General features: G+C 44.1%; 1 protein-coding gene across 3 annotated transcripts in view; it reads left to right on the forward strand.

Moving 5' to 3' along the window:
• The window catches only part of ELMO3 (engulfment and cell motility 3), a 254,101-nt gene that overhangs the window by 89,864 nt on the left and 147,178 nt on the right, over positions 1–17,059 (forward strand). For 2 of the 3 annotated variants that reach the window (XM_086947764.1, XM_086947765.1), the window contains exon 6: positions 167–336. The exons of the other annotated variant lie outside the window; for it this stretch is intronic. In XM_086947764.1, the coding sequence (XP_086803890.1) occupies positions 167–336 (170 nt within the window). The remainder of the gene's footprint in view (positions 1–166; positions 337–17,059) is intronic. 3 annotated transcript variants of the gene reach the window in all.

Raw genomic sequence — 17,059 nt, forward strand, 5'->3', positions numbered from 1 at the left:
TGTTTGACCTGCTTTAGCTTTAGGTATGTGGTTCCATCTAATGCACCTTTTTCTGTAAATTTGTGATTTTCTGTCATAATTCCCTCTTGCTTCTTTATAATCACATTAGTTGCAGCTCACAGTTACTCATTTCTTCACCTGATCTAATCTCCCTTCTTCCTTGCAGGATCAAGAAGCTCTGAGACTCTTAAGCGGGGCTCAGAGCAATAACCAAGATGTGAAGTCTGACTCTCTGAAGAAGCTCGCCGGCCTATCCTCTGACATCACATTCGCCCAGGAGTTCATCAGCAGGGATGGACTCCGAATCCTATTCCAGACTGTGGAAGAAGGAAATGAGTATGCCTTTTGTTCTTCAGTCTTTCACTGTCATCCCTTACACGCTCCTTTTATTTTATTTATTTTTAATCTCCAGTTACCCTTTCAAGCAATGAGCCCCATAAAAACTCAAAAGTATTTTTAGGGCATTTGACAATGTACATATGTTATGTTATACCGTTTTCTAAAGCGCACAGCTGCCCCAGCAAAGGGGAGTCCCAGCGCTGACAGCAGAAAACTGCAAAGCTACCAAACAGAAAGCCTAGGGCGGAGAAAAGAGGTACGCTTTGATTGCCTTACAAAATAACAAATAATTATCCATGCCACGAATATGCAAAAGTAGCGCATTCCAGAGTTTGGCTGCCAAAGTTCAAAATGAACGTCCTCCTGCGCGCGTCCTCCTCTCCCACGGAACGACTGCCTGGGCAGAGTCCACTCAGACACCTAGATTTTTTACCACCTGTTTAGGGGCGGGTGCATATCCCAGGGTGGTCGGCCACCAGCGTTCACTCCACAGCTCAGGATCTCTCCCTACCAGCAAGACCTCCGACTTCCTGGCATTGAGCTGGAAACAGTTGGCAGTCATCCACTCAGCGACCGCCTCAAGATCGCTCCAAAACTTACAAGCGTCACGTGCATAGTCGTCCGTGAGAGCAACTACCAACTGAGTATCATCTGCGTATGATACCACAGAGAGCCCTCTGCTCTTAGCCACTGCTGCCAAAGGTGAAACAATAAGATTGAAAAGTGTAGGGCTCAAAGCTGAGCCCTGTGGCACCCCAAGTTTGGTAGTAAGGAACATGGAAGAAAAAGGGGGAGCTGTTTCCTGGAAGGTCCTCTCAGCAAGAAAAGAGGCAAACCATTCCAGGGCAGAATCTACAATACCCATTTCCTCCAACCGCTATAACAGGATCTTGTGAGAGACCGTGTCAAAACGTGGCACTGAGATATAATAAAATCAGTGCCGAAGTTCGGCCCTCATCTAGAGCCTTCCTCAGGTGTTCGGTCACAGCTAGGAGAGCAGTCTCAGTGCTGTGGCTAGAACGAAAACCATTCTGGGTGGGGTCAAGTATGTTATTATCCTGCAGAAATCTAGGTAGAAGGAAGTTAATATAGGCCTCAGAAATCTTGGAGACCCAAGGCAGAAGAGAGATGGGACAGAAGTTTTCTGGATTCGCTTTGTCAAGGTTGTTGTTTTTTTAACAATGGGATCACTCTGGCTTGCTTCCAAGTCCTGGGGACAACTGCTGTGGATGAGGACAGAGTAATCAGCTGGCCCACAGGTGAAAGGAGCATAGGCAGTGATTTTACAAATTGCTCAGGCTTAAGGGGGTCAGCCGGAGAGTCGGACTTGACCTTGCTACAGAGCACATACAACTCATCCTGAGAAATCGGCAGGGAAGCAGCCAAAATGAGCATCGGAGAAGATTTGGACCTGAAGTCCGGGCACGTAGTAGCTTGCGGGAAGGTCCTATAGATATTTTCCACCTTCTCAACAAAGAAGGAGGCGAGAACCTCACATTGCTCATTTGACTAGATCACAGGTGCTGTAGGGACTGCAAATGATTTAAGATATTTGAGTATCGAAAAAATACTTTTGGAGGGGTTACTACTGTTCCTAATCTCAACCGCAAAGTATGCTACCCGTTCGGCCTGAATAGCCCTATGGTACATCTAAACGGCTGCCTGATTATGCCCCTTCGAAATCTGATCGTAGTCCCGTCTCCAGGCTCGCTCCAACTTTTTACACGCTTTACGTAGAGTGATCAGCTTGTCATAGAACCAAGGTATGGATTTGGTGGTACAGCTTTTAGACCACTTTGCGGGAATGAGATAATCCGGAGAATGGAGAATCCAGTCAGATAGTGCCATATCGGCCGCATCTAGGTCATCTGGCATAATAAAATTAGTTGTAGAAAGGAGGCCGTGAAATTGATTGATGTTAAATTTGTGCCAAGGGCACCTAAATGAGAGCTTCTGGGACGTCCTTCGGGCGTATTCAACCACTGAGAGGGCCATAGATATTAAAAAAATGATCTGACCAGCACACAGGAGTAGGGGTGTGAACAATGAGGAAGGAAAGGTTAGAAAAAACTGGATCTAACAAATGTCCTGCCGAGTAGGTGGGACCATGGACCAGTTGAAGCAATTGACATGCCACCAGGTCAGCTAAGATATTTCCCATTTCCGCGTCATCGGAGCTATCAACATGTAAATTCAGTTCAGATAATGCAAAAATTGGTAAGGAGTTTATAATGTCGACAAGTGCAACCCTAAATTCCTTAGATGGTCCTGGCGGGCGATATATCAGTAGCCCAGACATGGTATAGCGAGTGCTAAATGCAATTCCCAATCCGTGCACCCTCACAGCCAGCAAGAAACACTTTAACAAAGGTGCAAGTGTAACTAGATTTAAAAACAACTGCAATACCACCTCCTCTAAACTCTCTATTCAGAGTTACAATGCTGAAACCCTGGGGGAGCGCCAAACCTGGCACAGCCGCCATGTCTGCAGACAACCAAGTCTCTGTTAAAAAGAGAGCATCAGGAGTTTCATCCTGTAGCAAATCATAAACATCCGAAGAGTTCTTAACTAAAGAACGACAGTTAAGGCTTAAGAGTTTAACATTCGACCCAGACCTAGAGGAGGGACGGGAGTGCAGGGGTCGCACAGGAATCAAAACTGCTGTTTAGACAACAGAATCGGCCCTCAGGAAGGTTGCCAAGACGGTGACTACACAGGTTTAGTTCTTTTTTTAATGGCCAAAAAGTCGCTGGAGGAATAAGTAATCTTATCCCTAACAGAACTAGCAGCGTGTCTGGCGGCGGCCAGGCACGGACAGGCGCTGCCGTGCTTGCCTTAGGCGTGCACGCCATGGCATGGGTTTAAGTAATGACCTCCCCAAGTTCCATGTATAACCTGTGCCATGTTCCTTCCTTTCTTTCTGCTCTTTGGCTTCTTCATGAGATTTGCACATCACTGCTTTGACTTAATGGCTCTCAAAGTCTGTTGTTTGCAATAACTGCGGTCCCTCGCAATATACATAATAGTCTTCAGTTCCCTATCCTTCGCCTATTGGTGCTTAACATGTCTGATGGTTTAAATTCTTGTATACCAGTGAATCAAGTCTATGGTACCTGAAAGTACTCTAGCCTCAATCAATGCCCTTTATTTACACTTGCTAGCATCCATTGGCTACTGGTTGCTCCAGTATAAGGTTCAAATGAGCATACTCGATGCCCTCGTGCCAACAGATGAAGGACACACTGAATTAATCACATGACCAGTTCCATACTCTACATTGGTATCATCTCAGCCCCTCCACTTTCACATATTTCACAGTTGGTGGAAGGGAAATCAACCAACCAACCCTTGTGTTTTTCTGTCATTCAGTTTCCTTAAGTTGGTAATTTCTTTCTGGAGTCCCCCACTGATTAGGGTGTTGTTGAAGGGGAACCCGCTGTGATTTTGTGATTATTAATGATTGTCTGGTTGTGATTTCTATTGAGATTCTCTCAAAGAAGGATCAATGTGTTGAGTACAGCATTTAGAATCGGATTACATGTCTTAAAATGAAGTAAATATATATAGCATGCAGATGATCACCATTTCATCGAAGTTGCATGAATAGCCTGTGATCAATGAGCAGGAGATCTGAAACGCCTAAGGCATAAATGCAATCTGGATTCAAATACCAGTTTTACTTAATAATAAATAATAAAGAATCCATCCAAATTCATCTGTCGCAGAGTGCATCTTCGTCTTTGGACAAATCTTGAAGTAAACTATTCACGCTGTCCAGGCTGGGTAGACTGCACCACCACGGAAATGAAGTGGTGGGCCGCAAAAGTGTAGAACCATCTGAATCTGCCAGCGGAACAACGGATAAGTGGAGATAATGAAAATTGACCCATAATTTAGCATCTGGAGGACTGAGAACAACAAAAATTATGTTACGGTGCAGAACCCACTGAAGGGTAAGAATTGAATGAAGGATACCACAAGTCCCAGCATGCATTAACATTCAAACTCACTTAAGATGCCCACCGGAGGGCAATAAAAGTAATTAGCATGCAGACGAGTTGTTTCTTTCACTATTTCTGCGAAGTTGCATGGATAGCCTGTGATTAAGGAGCAGGTGCTCTGAAACGCGTAAGTCATGAAAGCAATCTGGAAGTAAATGCCGTTTTTACTTTATAATAAAGAATTCAGCAGGATTCATCTGTTGCAGAGTGCGTCTACATCTGTGGACAAATATATATATATCAGGAGTAGCGGTGACGTGGATATGTATCCCCGTCCTGGGCGGCGTGCATTGACACAGCTGCCCCCGTGTATATTTGGACCTGGTCTTTGGGGTTAAAGCGGTTTGGGGACGTAAGGAGGCATCGTTCATTTTGAAAAACTGTGTCTGGGGCCTCTTCTGCGCAATCCTGCATCCCGCACGACCACTGGACTCGGATATTCCATCCCACCACTCACCTGGAAGCAATCTGTTGCATTCTGGGGTTTGCAGTTCAGGACTACGCCAAGAACTACATCAGGTGGATCCTTGAAATTGGGGGCGGGCCTGTAGTCACATGGCTTCATTAGGCAGCAGGACACTCATTGTGAGCGTAGATGGGAGCCTCGTGGACACTTATGGCGCTGAAGAAGGCAATGGCTGCCGAAATGCATTCGCCGGTTTCATCTGAATAAAGTGCTTCCTTACTGTCCTCATGGTGGCCTCTGCTCTTTTCAAGTGAAGGAGGTGTTTGGACTTTGTTATGCGTACAGGCCAGAAACGCATTTGGAGTCCCCCGCTTTGAAAAGTTGGCCCGGGCACTTCTGGCACAGCTACGGCTTTTTTCGAAACCAAGGTATTGGTACTGCCTGGGCCCGCCAACAAGTTCAGGATCAGGAGTAGCGGTGACGTGGATATGTATCCCCGTCCTGGGCGGCGTGCATTGACACAGCTGCCCCCGTGTATATTTGGACCTGGTCTTTGAGGTTAAAGCGGTTTGGGGACGTAAGGAGGCATCGTTCATTTTGAAAAACTGTGTCTGGGGCCTCTTCTGCGCAATCCTGTATCCCGCACGCCCACTGGACTCGGATATTCCATCCCACCACTCACCTGGAAGCAAACTGTTGCATTCTGGGCTTTGCAGTTCAGGACTACGCCAAGAACTACATCAGGTGGATCCTTGAAATTGGGGGCGGGGCCTGTAGTCACATGGCTTCATTAGGCAGCAGGACACTCATCGTGAGCGTAGATGGGAGCCTCGTGGACACTTATGGCGCTGAAGAAGGCAATGGCTGCCGAAATGCATTCGCCGGTTTCATCTGAATAAAGTGCTTCCTTACTGTCCTCATGGTGGCCTCTGCTCTTTTCAAGTGAAGGAGGTGTTTGTATATATATATATATATATATATATATATATATATATATATATATATATATATATATATATATATTACCTACTGGCGGTCGCCAGTAGGTATATATAGTTAGGATTTTTTCCCTATGGCATTTCTGAAAATTCTATGTCTAATAACTTTGGCGTTTGTGGACGGAATCGGCTGAAATTTTCAGGAAAATGGCACATTTTGTTTCTGAGCAGCTCCTGGAAATTTGGGGGGGGGGGGTCGTCAAGGGGGGGCCGAGAAAAAAGGGGGGTCCCAAAACGCGTTTTTCCCATGTTAATTTCCATAGGGCGGTTGGACTCACTTTTAGCCCGAACGGCTGAATGGATTTTCACGAAACTTGGCAAAATTGTAGGGACTGTTAGCCTGATGTGCCTTTGCTAGGTCTCAATATATGTGCTTCAGTGGATTTTGAGAAATTAACGTTTAAATCAAGATATATATCTGTAACAGCGCTCCGGGCAGCGATCCGGTTAGCAAACTTTTCGCGTATCGGAACTTTGCGATGCGAAGCTGATTGGCCCTCCGGTGTCTGTCAACATTCTAAACAGTCCGGAGCGGCCGCCATCTTGTCTCTCGGTAGGATCGAGAGACAAGAGGAGGCCAAAACAAAGGGGGAAATGAAGGAAAGGGGGCAAGGTAGACCCCTTCTGACCCCCTAGGATTGATGAGGGAGATATTATAGAGCCACGCGGGGCCCCAAAAAAAAAAAAATATCCGATTTTTTCGCCGTAGAGACGCGTCTTGGTAAGCGAACCGGGCAGCTAACCGGGAAGCTAACCGGCAGTGTAACGGGAGTCTGAGGAGTAGCTGATTGGCTGTCAACATTGTAAACAGTCCGGAGCGGCCGCCATCTTGTCTCTCGGTAGGATCGAGAGACAAGAGGAGACCAAAACAAAGGGGGAAATGAAGGAAAGAGGGCAAGGTAGACCCCTTCTGACCCCATAGGATTGATGAGGGGGATATTATAAAGCCACGCGGGGCCAAAAAAAAATCCGATTTTTTCGCCGTAGAGACGCGTCTTGGTACGCGAACCGGGCAGCTAACCGGACAGCTAACCGGAAAGCTAACCGGCAGTGTAACGGGAGTCTGAGGAGTAGCTGATTGGCTGTCAACATTGTAAACAGTCCGAAGCGGCCGCCATCTTGTCTCTCGGTAGGATCGAGAGACAAGAGGTGGAAAAAAAAAGGTGTAAATGAGTGAAAGGGGTAAGGCAGACCCCTCCTGAACCCCTAGGATTGATGAGGGGGCTATTAAAGTTCCCTGCGGGGCAAAAGAAAAAAAAAATTGCGATTTTTCGCGGTAAAGGTGCTTCCTGGTACGTTAACCGGGCAGCTAACCGGCAGCGTAACGGGAGTCCGACATATTGTGTTTTTTGAACGTTTGTGATATGTGCACGTGTGGATTTTGTCTAATTAAGGTTAAAAAAATATATATATATCTTTAAGCGTGTTCTGGCGCGCTTACGTTTTGGGTTTGGTTTGCGCTGCAGAGACGATACGTCACGGTTATGCGATGCATCATGAGGCGTCTCACGGGCTACGTGATACGTCACTTAATAAAGAATATATTTTACAGCTATAGATATTAGCTTTTAAAAAACCAATGAAATTCACAGAAAAAACCATAGGTTATAGACCATATATAGTTAGGAATTTGCATTTACAAAACCTTGAAAATTCACTGAAAAAACCATAGGTTATAGACCATATATAGTTAGGGATTAGCATTTAAAAAACCTTATTTTATTTGCACAAAACCATTGAAATTCCATATATAGTTAGTTGCACTAACTATATATCGCGGACCCGCAATCCACTGCTAATGATGTCACATATTACATCATTCATGACATGGTCAGTGACATCACTGATGATATCACTGATGACATCTCAAATGACATCACTGATGACATCACTGATGACATCTCAAATGACATCACTGATGACATCACTGACATCTCATTTGACATTACTGATTACATCACTGATGATATCATTTATGTGATAATACATCTTCAGACTCTAATATAACCTTAGATACACTCAGTGTAAACAGGCACTCACAGACTGTCACACATCCATGGAGTTACTCACACACCTAGTCAGTCATGCAAAGAATCAATCACATCTCCATTTCCTCAACTATACAGTTATACACACCTTACTTATTCAAACATATAGTAACACATATTTACTCTCTTATACAATCCTTGATACAAGTTCACAATGATTCATACAGCCACTCACACATTCACTGGCTCTTATGTTCAGTTATTTATATATGTCAACTCTCACATGGAGTGTGTTTTACATATGTACTTACTTTGACATGTAGCACTGAGATATCCATTCACTCACCAATATACTCATGCACACAGTCAACTGTCCATACAGCTGTTTCTACATGCACTTTTGAACCCATACACCTAGGGAATCAACTGCTCACACATCTATGCACAGAGTTATACACCTCCCAGCCACCCACACACATACTCAGTCTCCCATACAAATACTTGGGCAACCATTCAATAACCCATATAGTTACTGATATAGCTACTGATTTAAACATGCAGCAGTTTACAGAACAACATAAATAATGATTGCCAAATTAAGACACTTTAATCACTAACCCATACACTCAGTGAGACACATTTAATCATTCTCTCATACAGTCAGTCATGCACCTACTAAATCCTTCATCCAGACACTTATACATCCACTCATTCTTCAATATGTAAGACATATTTTAACTTTACAGAAACATACAGTCACTGGGTGTTGTCATCAGTGATGTCATCAGTGATGTCATCAGTGATGTCATTTGAGATGTCATCAGTGATGTCATCAGTGATGTCACCGACCATGTCATGAATGATGTAATATGTGACATCATTAGCAGTGGATTGCGGGTCCGCGATATATAGTTAGTGCAACTAACTATATATGGAATTTCAATGGTTTTGTGCAAATAAAATAAGGTTTTTTAAATGCTAATCCCTAACTATATATGGTCTATAACCTATGGTTTTTTCAGTGAATTTTCAAGGTTTTGTAAATGCAAATTCCTAACTATATATGGTCTATAACCTATGGTTTTTTCTGTGAATATATATATATATGTATATATATATTTTGGTTCAGCTTGGGGAGGATTGAAGGGAGTGGCTGCCCGTGTGAGATGACAGGCGAGACTGGCAATGAGAGGCGGCCTTAATTCTAATGCAGGAACTGTGATGAGCATTGATTAATCCATCAAGGGAAGCAGCATTGTGGGACATTTAGGCCTATTCATAAATCATCTACATCGTTAATGCTAATGCAGTGGATTCACGCATAGGTCCGTAAGAACTAAATAGTAACTGTTGCTGTCCACCTATTGGTTGCAGCCCACTACACTACATTTGGATATTCAAATAGAGCATATGCTGTGCTTGTTGTATAAAGATGTAATTGCACAGAAGGCTCCACACCCAAACGCGCCTGCAGAAATAAATCATATTAATGACCCTAAGAGTGCTCTGAATTGTTTTTGAGTTGTTGTGAAACAGAGGCGGGTTTTATCCCAGTCTACGGAAGCACCCGCCTTGTATTCGGCAGCCTTGCTGTAATTGTGGAAACGAGTCTAATTTGGCATGCCAGAACCGACGCTGCCAGAGCCCATCGACCATGGAGGTCTTGGATTATACAAGTCTAAGGTGCCCAGCCATATACGGGATACGTGCGGTGACTTTGCATGTAAAAACTAGCGGCAGGTGAAGGACACAAGCACAGTAGTTCACCTTGGGGAGATTCGAAGGGAATTGCTGCCTGTGTGAGGTGACAAGGCGAGGCTGGCAATGAGAGTTGGCCATCATTCAAATGCTGGAACTGTGAGAAGCATTGAAGGATCCATCGATGAAAGATGCATTTTGAGGCATTGATGCCCATTTATAAACCATCTACATCGTTTTTGCTAACGCAGTAGTTTCACACTTGGGGCCATAGGAACTAAGTAGTAACTGTTGCTGTCTGCCTTTTGGTTACAGCCCTACCAATAGGAACCACATTTGGAAATGTAAATGGAAAATACACTGTTCTTGATGTATAATGATTTTATTGCAGAGAAGGCACCACGCCGAAATGCATCGGCAATAATAAATCATATTAATAAATTGTACTGAATTGTTTTTGAGTTGGGGAACAGAGGCAGATTTCACCCCTCGTGTACTGACGCACCTGGTGTGTTTGGCAGCCTGGCTGAAATTGTGGAAACAAGTCTATTTTATATGTATATAGTCTTTTTTCCCTCGAGACTCTGACCAAGCTTGAATTATGGTCAATGATACCTTAGGGTGGTTTATTTCTCAGTAGAAGAAATAGCATTTTGGAGTTTGGGAATTCAACAGTAGCAATAAGTTACAGGCCTTGACAATTCAGTCAGATTTATATGGTTTGCTCGTTGAGCAAATGCCTGTTCATTTTAAAATGGATATTTCAATTGCTCAAAATCATTTACAAACAAATATTGTAAGACTACACAATGTCGTGAGGAGGTGCATGTAGTCGTTAAACGGCATAGGTGAGAGCGGAAATCCGTGGTGCTTGCCAGTTGGACTGCTACCCTTTGTTAAATGTGTTTACCCAGTTGTATCTTGTGTTTCTTTGGGCACGTATTGACAATGCCTATCTTCATAGTGTATGCTCAGTCTCTAGGTGATTTTCTAGTTCATGCAGCAGAATGAAATGTCCTTGTGGTTATGTACAGCTGACTAATGCAGGAGTCTCTAGATTAATTTCAAGTCTACATCTTGGCCAGGCAACTGGTCTTCCTTAAGACTCACCAGAGTAGTTCATCTCCCAAACCTGAAGCCCCCTGACAATTGCTAAGAATTGTAACTTTTTAAAGGTGTAGCTGGATTTTTCGGGTGAAAACCCTTTTGCCATTTTGCAAATGTAGCGTATGTCAGATAAAGGGTTTTAGTTAACTAGTTTTTTGTTTCTTCATTGGGTTACTATAAGAGTATCATAACTTGAATTATTTTGTGTCGGCTTGTCATTGTTTCCTTGGCCAACCAGTTGCTGATGACTGGGGTTTGTGTTGGGGCAATGTTTATATGTTCTTTCAAACAGCTTGCTGAGCAGGTGCTGATTAGGACGGCAGATGTTTTTAAATTGTGAATGGCTTTGCGTTGGTCCTTAGGTGACTTTGCTGTGAACTCGGTAAAGCAATTAAATGAAGGGGACCATGGGTACTTACTTAGTTTATACATATGCGGCAGTGACTAACTTCTTTGTATATTGGCTCTTAATTTTTTCAATTTTGGTCTGAATGAACCTTACAATGTTGTTGATTATCGTGTCCAATAGTAGTTTTCAATATTTTGGGGTCATATGTTGCTTGGCTTAATTAAATTGGGATTTATACTTAATTTTGAAGGCTGTAAATATATTGTGTTATGTAACTGCTTTCTAGTAGCATTCTATGTGAATAAGGCACAATAGTTTGTCTTTGAGGTTCTTAGATCTCCCCATTAGTTTTCGGAAGTCTTCTATTTCCTTTTCAGTATGGGTAGCTCTTTTTCAAACCAGTGTTCATTAGTGTGCATGACTGATTTTCTTTGACACCCATATAGCTTGTCTGTCTGCCATTGGTGGATACAAATGGCCAATACTCAATATGGTAATCCCTTTGTCCAGGAAAGTTTAATTGAAATCCTGGAAAAATGTGTTTTTGATTTTGTTCAATAGACATAATGAAAGTGAGACTGGAGGTTCTGAGATTCATGCGTTTAAATAGTGTTGAGCTGTGAACTATGGAATAAATGAAAGTAACAGGTCTAGTGAGTTTGTCAATGTGTGAGGCTAGTTGTGTGCTTGAGGAAGTGCAGAGCGTGTTTAAGTTTCACATCAGCTATTGTGCCTTGTTGCCATTCTGAGAATTGCACCACAGGTTGAACTCCCCTAGAGTTAGCATCTTGTGCATAGGATTTGTAGGTAAATTGCTAATAAAGCACATGGTTAGAAACAATGTATTGTATACAGAACATCAGTAAGTACACCACAGTGGAAAAAAGTATAATAGTGGCTGGTCAAACCTTATGGTATGACTGACTCTGACATTTTGGCTACAAGCCCCCCCCCCCCCCCCCCATCACACCACCAGAAGTGATGGGGTGGGACCCAGTGGAGGACTGCCCTTCTTGCCCCCGTACACAATAGGCATTGATTAAATCTGGTTTATAAGCCCCAATGTGCAATCTTGGCCAGTTGGCACCACATGACTGGACTTCTTCACTAATGTGTTTTTATATGTTCAACCTCCAATGATATACTGCTTTGTGGAAGTGTGCAGAGTATTTGGCAAAATACTAAAGCTAAATTATGGCTGTGTGTTGGAAAGTGGATTATTAGTAATTAGTAGTGGTAGCTATGCATTTACTGCTGACAATAAGGCCACTAACGCAGTCTAGGGCTCAGAATAGGTCTCAGACAATGATGCCCATGCTCAACCCTTAGTAGCTTGGCTGTGAGCAGGCAGGCTTAACTTCAGAGATAGGTTTGCAAAGCATTTAAAAACACCAATTCAGTAACTAATTAGGACACAACACACAATAAAAATCCCACCAAAGATGTGAATTTGTAAAGAATAAACACTTTCTAGCATGTAGTCACCTTATGGAGTTTTTCCCCAAAGTTTCTCCAAACTACTGGTACTTCTTCCTGAAGTTCCTCTTGAGGGTCCAAAGTGACCAAGACACAATCCAATGGTCTGGAAGCTCCAAGATGGTCCTTGAAAGTTTGGGCCCACAATTCTCACAATGCCCCTGTACACTGGATACACTCCAGGCAGGGGACTTGGGATGGAGTTGATGCAGGTGAGCTCTCTTAACCTGTAGCTTGCACAGAGTCCACTCTTTAATCATTTTGATGTAAGGTACATCCAAAGGGCTGTAGTTCCAGAAAATGCAGCAGGCACAGTCAGTCAGAAAGCAGGGCCCGGTGGTGCAAATCAAGTTTCCAGCTTGGAAAACCTTCTTCTTAGTTTCAAGCAGCAGATCTGAGAGGCTCTGCCCCTCTCAGAAACGTTTTCCGTGTTCTCTAGGGTCAAGCAGGATTATACTTCTATTGAATGAGGTGCAAGGGAATACCCCAGAGCATGGTCACTTTCTCCAAAGTGTGGCATAATCTTCTCCCAGAAAGCACTATTCCTCCAAGATCCAACATGTCTGAAATCTCAGCAGAGCAGCAAGAGCTAGTTAAATCAACCTCCATTGTGGCTCAGTTCCATTGCTCTCCTCCCCCGGCATCTGCAAATTCCTCCCTTAAGCCTGCTATCTTGCTGGGACATAGGGGGTGGGGGCAGATGGACTTGCTGTCTGCTGCCTGTCCTCTTCTCCTTTTGAAGCTGATGGTTTACAACCCCTCCTCCCTGCTCTGGCATCCCTGTGGAGCAGAGCTCGTTATAACAGATAGCCACTCTTCAGGGTGAGCCACTTATCACTTCATCAAAGCAGCCTTGCTGATCCTGTTAACTCTGACCAGTCAGAGGTGACCTCAGGCAGGCTGAAATGTGGCCTACAAATAAGCAAGGCCTATAACTTGTTTTTCCTACACTTCAGGATAAATTCAACAATAGCATATTGTTGGATTTATCAATGTAATTCTCCTAAGAACTTGAATTATATTTTTCTTTGGTTCCTATCAATATTTCTGCATTTATAAACTAGTAGCTGTACCCGGCCATGCATTGCTGTGGCTCAGTCTGGTTCAATGGAAGAGAAAGAAAAGAGTAAGCGCACGTTTCTAAAATGTTTAATTTCACAATGCTTGTGGGTATACAATATGTTTTTTGACTATTGTCTGTATGCGTCCCTTGTAGTTGTTGCGCAGCAAGCAAATCGATAGGGTCTGTTGGGCCTTTCGATTAAAAACATGCGCATATTGTACACACACGTATTCGAATCCAAAGTGTTTATATAAAGCCGCGCTAATGATGCAAAGTGAATCAACTCCGCCTCCCTCCATCCACTTCCCGGTCTGCCATCTTGACACCAACTGTCCATCCTAATATATGTAGACTATTGTCTCTATGCGTCCTTTCTTAATGTTGCAAAGTGAACCAACTCCTCCCTCCACCCATTTCCCGGTCTGCCATCCTGACACCAACTGTCCATCCTAATATATGTAGACTATTGTCTCTATGCGTCCCTTATAGTTGTTGCACACCAACGAAATTGATAGGGTCTGTGCCGCCTTTCGATTAAATGCGAAAAAGAGAACAAGGGAAACCCTACTCACAGCGGAACCAGGGTAATGCGTTTATCCAGAAAACAATGGTTCCTGTGGCATATTATTTATAAAATACTTAATAAGTATAACAAGCTCAATGGCAATTCAATTCTTAGAGGGGGGTTGGCAAAAGAAAGAAACACTAATGTACCAGTTTGTAACGATTTTTTATATTTCAAACAGGACAGATAGTACTGTAATTAGGTCTGCGAAATACACACAATATACAAAAGTGCAATGTGTCCCAAGTGATACTGTGAGCGAAACAAGAAAAGTGTGAAAATGAGTGATCTATACAAGTTTCAACTATGGATATTTACAAGGAAAATGACCAAAAACAATAATTTAACCAGTTGTTGATCAGTGGCTATCTACATTCATAGACACTGTATTAGTATGGTTCATTTCCTAGTGCGTCGACGGCGTTTCGACCCTAAGGGTGGGGGTCTCGTCAGGACTGGGCAGTGAGGGACATCTAAAAGGAAATAATATGTCAGAAAATAACTATATGTGCGGTCGCCATGAATAATATGTATTCACGGGTTTTGTAATGTGAGAAGTACCTTGCAATGTGATGATACGCAACCCATGCGTGAGACAGTAAAATAAATTTACTTGCAGTGAACCCGGCCGGGCACTGTCGAGAAGGAAGCAGAGGGGTATGAGGTTAACCAGACGTCCAAACATGTAAAATGCATAAGGACAAAATGGGACTGAGCCCCCTAGCTCGACTTACCACTGTGGATTGAAAAGGCAGTAGTCCTATCTTAGAGATGGCGGTCGGTGCCCTCAGTGCGAGGATTTTTCAGGGCGGTGCCTAGGATGAAATTCGCTGTTAGGTAAAATCATCCCCATGGCGGAAAAACAAAGGTATCGCTATTTAGAATATGCTTCGTACCTGCTCGCAGTTTCAGTTAGCTCAATCGCTGATTCCGGACCTCTGTGTAATCGCAGAGTTTGTTTTCCGCGATACAACGTCATCACGTATATAGCGAGAGACCAAAATGCGTGTGCAGTCATTGAGAGGAGAGCAGAGTGCTCAATCCTCGTACGACGGCACTCTGATGCCATGTTTACATGTCGGGTCTGTTAGAGTTGTACACTATAGGCAATGCTCGGCATACTGTGCGAGCATTCGACAAGGTAAAAAGTGTAGTACCTATACAGATAGAGTGTTCTTGGGCCAGTCTATGAAAACGATTACACGTATGGTCTGATGGAATATTGCACTTTAAATAGCGCTTGACATACTTTAGGTGAACACATCTGAATTCATGCATTTTATAAATCTATAAAATGTATTATATACAGAAGAAATTTATACAAGAAATTTTTACAAGAAATTTGCAGGCACGTTCTTCACAACAATCGAAATTTGCCTAGCTTACGTAACGGTAAGTTTCAATTCTATTAAGGACACGGAGGCGAGGATTATGCTATATCTTCCTTCGCTTTATTAACATAAAGAAACCACAGCAGCTCAGGAAAAGATATAATAAGAACAAAAAATGCTTTAAACATAAAGCATTGACGTAATGTTCAACAAAAAAATCAACAACTCCCAAGAGTCTCTTTGCTCATAATAATAGTCCATTGTCCTTTGTCTCTGTCCATCATCACTATATAACCGGACTTCCCATCATCTTCCTCCTCTTTCTTCGCGCAGATCACGCTTAAGCCTCATTGGTCCTGTTTAGCACCGTCGTTGCCTGCCAAAAAAGGAACAGCATCAGCGAGGTGGCCCAGGAAACGCGACAACAAGGCGAGGAGCATTCGGTGAACAACACAGTACTGACAACGTAAAGGAAAACGCTTTACTTACTGCCATACGGGTGGGTAGAGACACCACTGTAGTCCGGGTGGGATAATCCTCGCCTCCGTGTCCTTAATAGAATTGAAACTTACCGTTACGTAAGCTAGGCAAATTTCGATTCTATGTCAGGACCGGAGGCTTCAGATTATGCTAGTTTAAAGCTTACTTACCACTAACTGAGCCAAATCCACCACCGGCTTAAAATAAAACCTCTTGAAGGTGGAATCCGAGGACCAATCCGCAGCTCGCATTAGGTCCTCCAGACGAGCACCCACTGAGAATGCCTTAGAGGCCATGGCCCCCCTGGCGGAGTGCGCTCCAAAGAGAGAAGTATTGATGCCCGCTTCCTGCATGACCCAACGCACCCACCGAGCAATAGTGGGGGAGGAGACAGCTTTGTGTGGCTTCCGCAGGGCAATCAACAACTGACGCTCGCCCGGAGGGCGCAGATCCAAAGTCAGGTCCTCATATGCTTTGAGGCATTGCACGACACACAACTTAGGAGTGTCAGTAAAGGCTGGATAAGAAATGGAACGCGACGACGTCTTAGTGCGTCGGCCCACCGTAAAAGTAACCCAATCCGGGGAAAAAACGCGTGCAGAAACATCCAGCGCGCGCACGTCCGAGACGCGCCTACAAGAGACCAGACATAACAACATGGCTAATTTCGCCGAGAGCTCCTTAAGAGACAGATAAGAATTCGCTGGCCACGACAGGAACAGATTCAGAACCAAATTGACGTCCCAAAGGACGGAGTACCTGGGTTCCGGCGGTAGTGCGAGGCGAACCGCTCGCAGAAGCCGGCACACAAAAGGGTGTTCCCCTACCGGATGGCCATCGATATTATCATGGCCCGCGGATATCGCCGACCGGATAGCATTGATCGTCCTATACGCTAAACCCTTGTCGGCCAAATGAGCCAGGAAATTCAGCACGGGAACAAGGCCGGCGACCATGGGATCCAAATCCCTTCGTAAACACCAACGCATCCACTTAAGCCAAGCGGATCTGTAACGCTTCGTCGTACTATCGGCCCATGCTTTGGAGAGCAAGTGCGCAGCCGACCCCGAAAGGCCCGGGAGCGTCCAGCGTCTCCTGAGAGCCTCCACGCCACGAGGCGGAGAGTGTTCTGCATGACGAGAGGGTGAGGTTCCTGATCCGGGCTCGTCAGGAGCAGAGGAAACAGGGGGAGTAGGATTGGAAAATCCCAAGAAAGTTCCAGAAGAACCGGAAACCATACTTGAGACCTCCACAGCG

The sequence above is a fragment of the Lissotriton vulgaris genome, chromosome 12 (genome assembly GCF_964263255.1).
Source record: "Lissotriton vulgaris chromosome 12, aLisVul1.2, whole genome shotgun sequence".
Lineage (NCBI taxonomy): Eukaryota > Metazoa > Chordata > Amphibia > Caudata > Salamandridae > Lissotriton > Lissotriton vulgaris.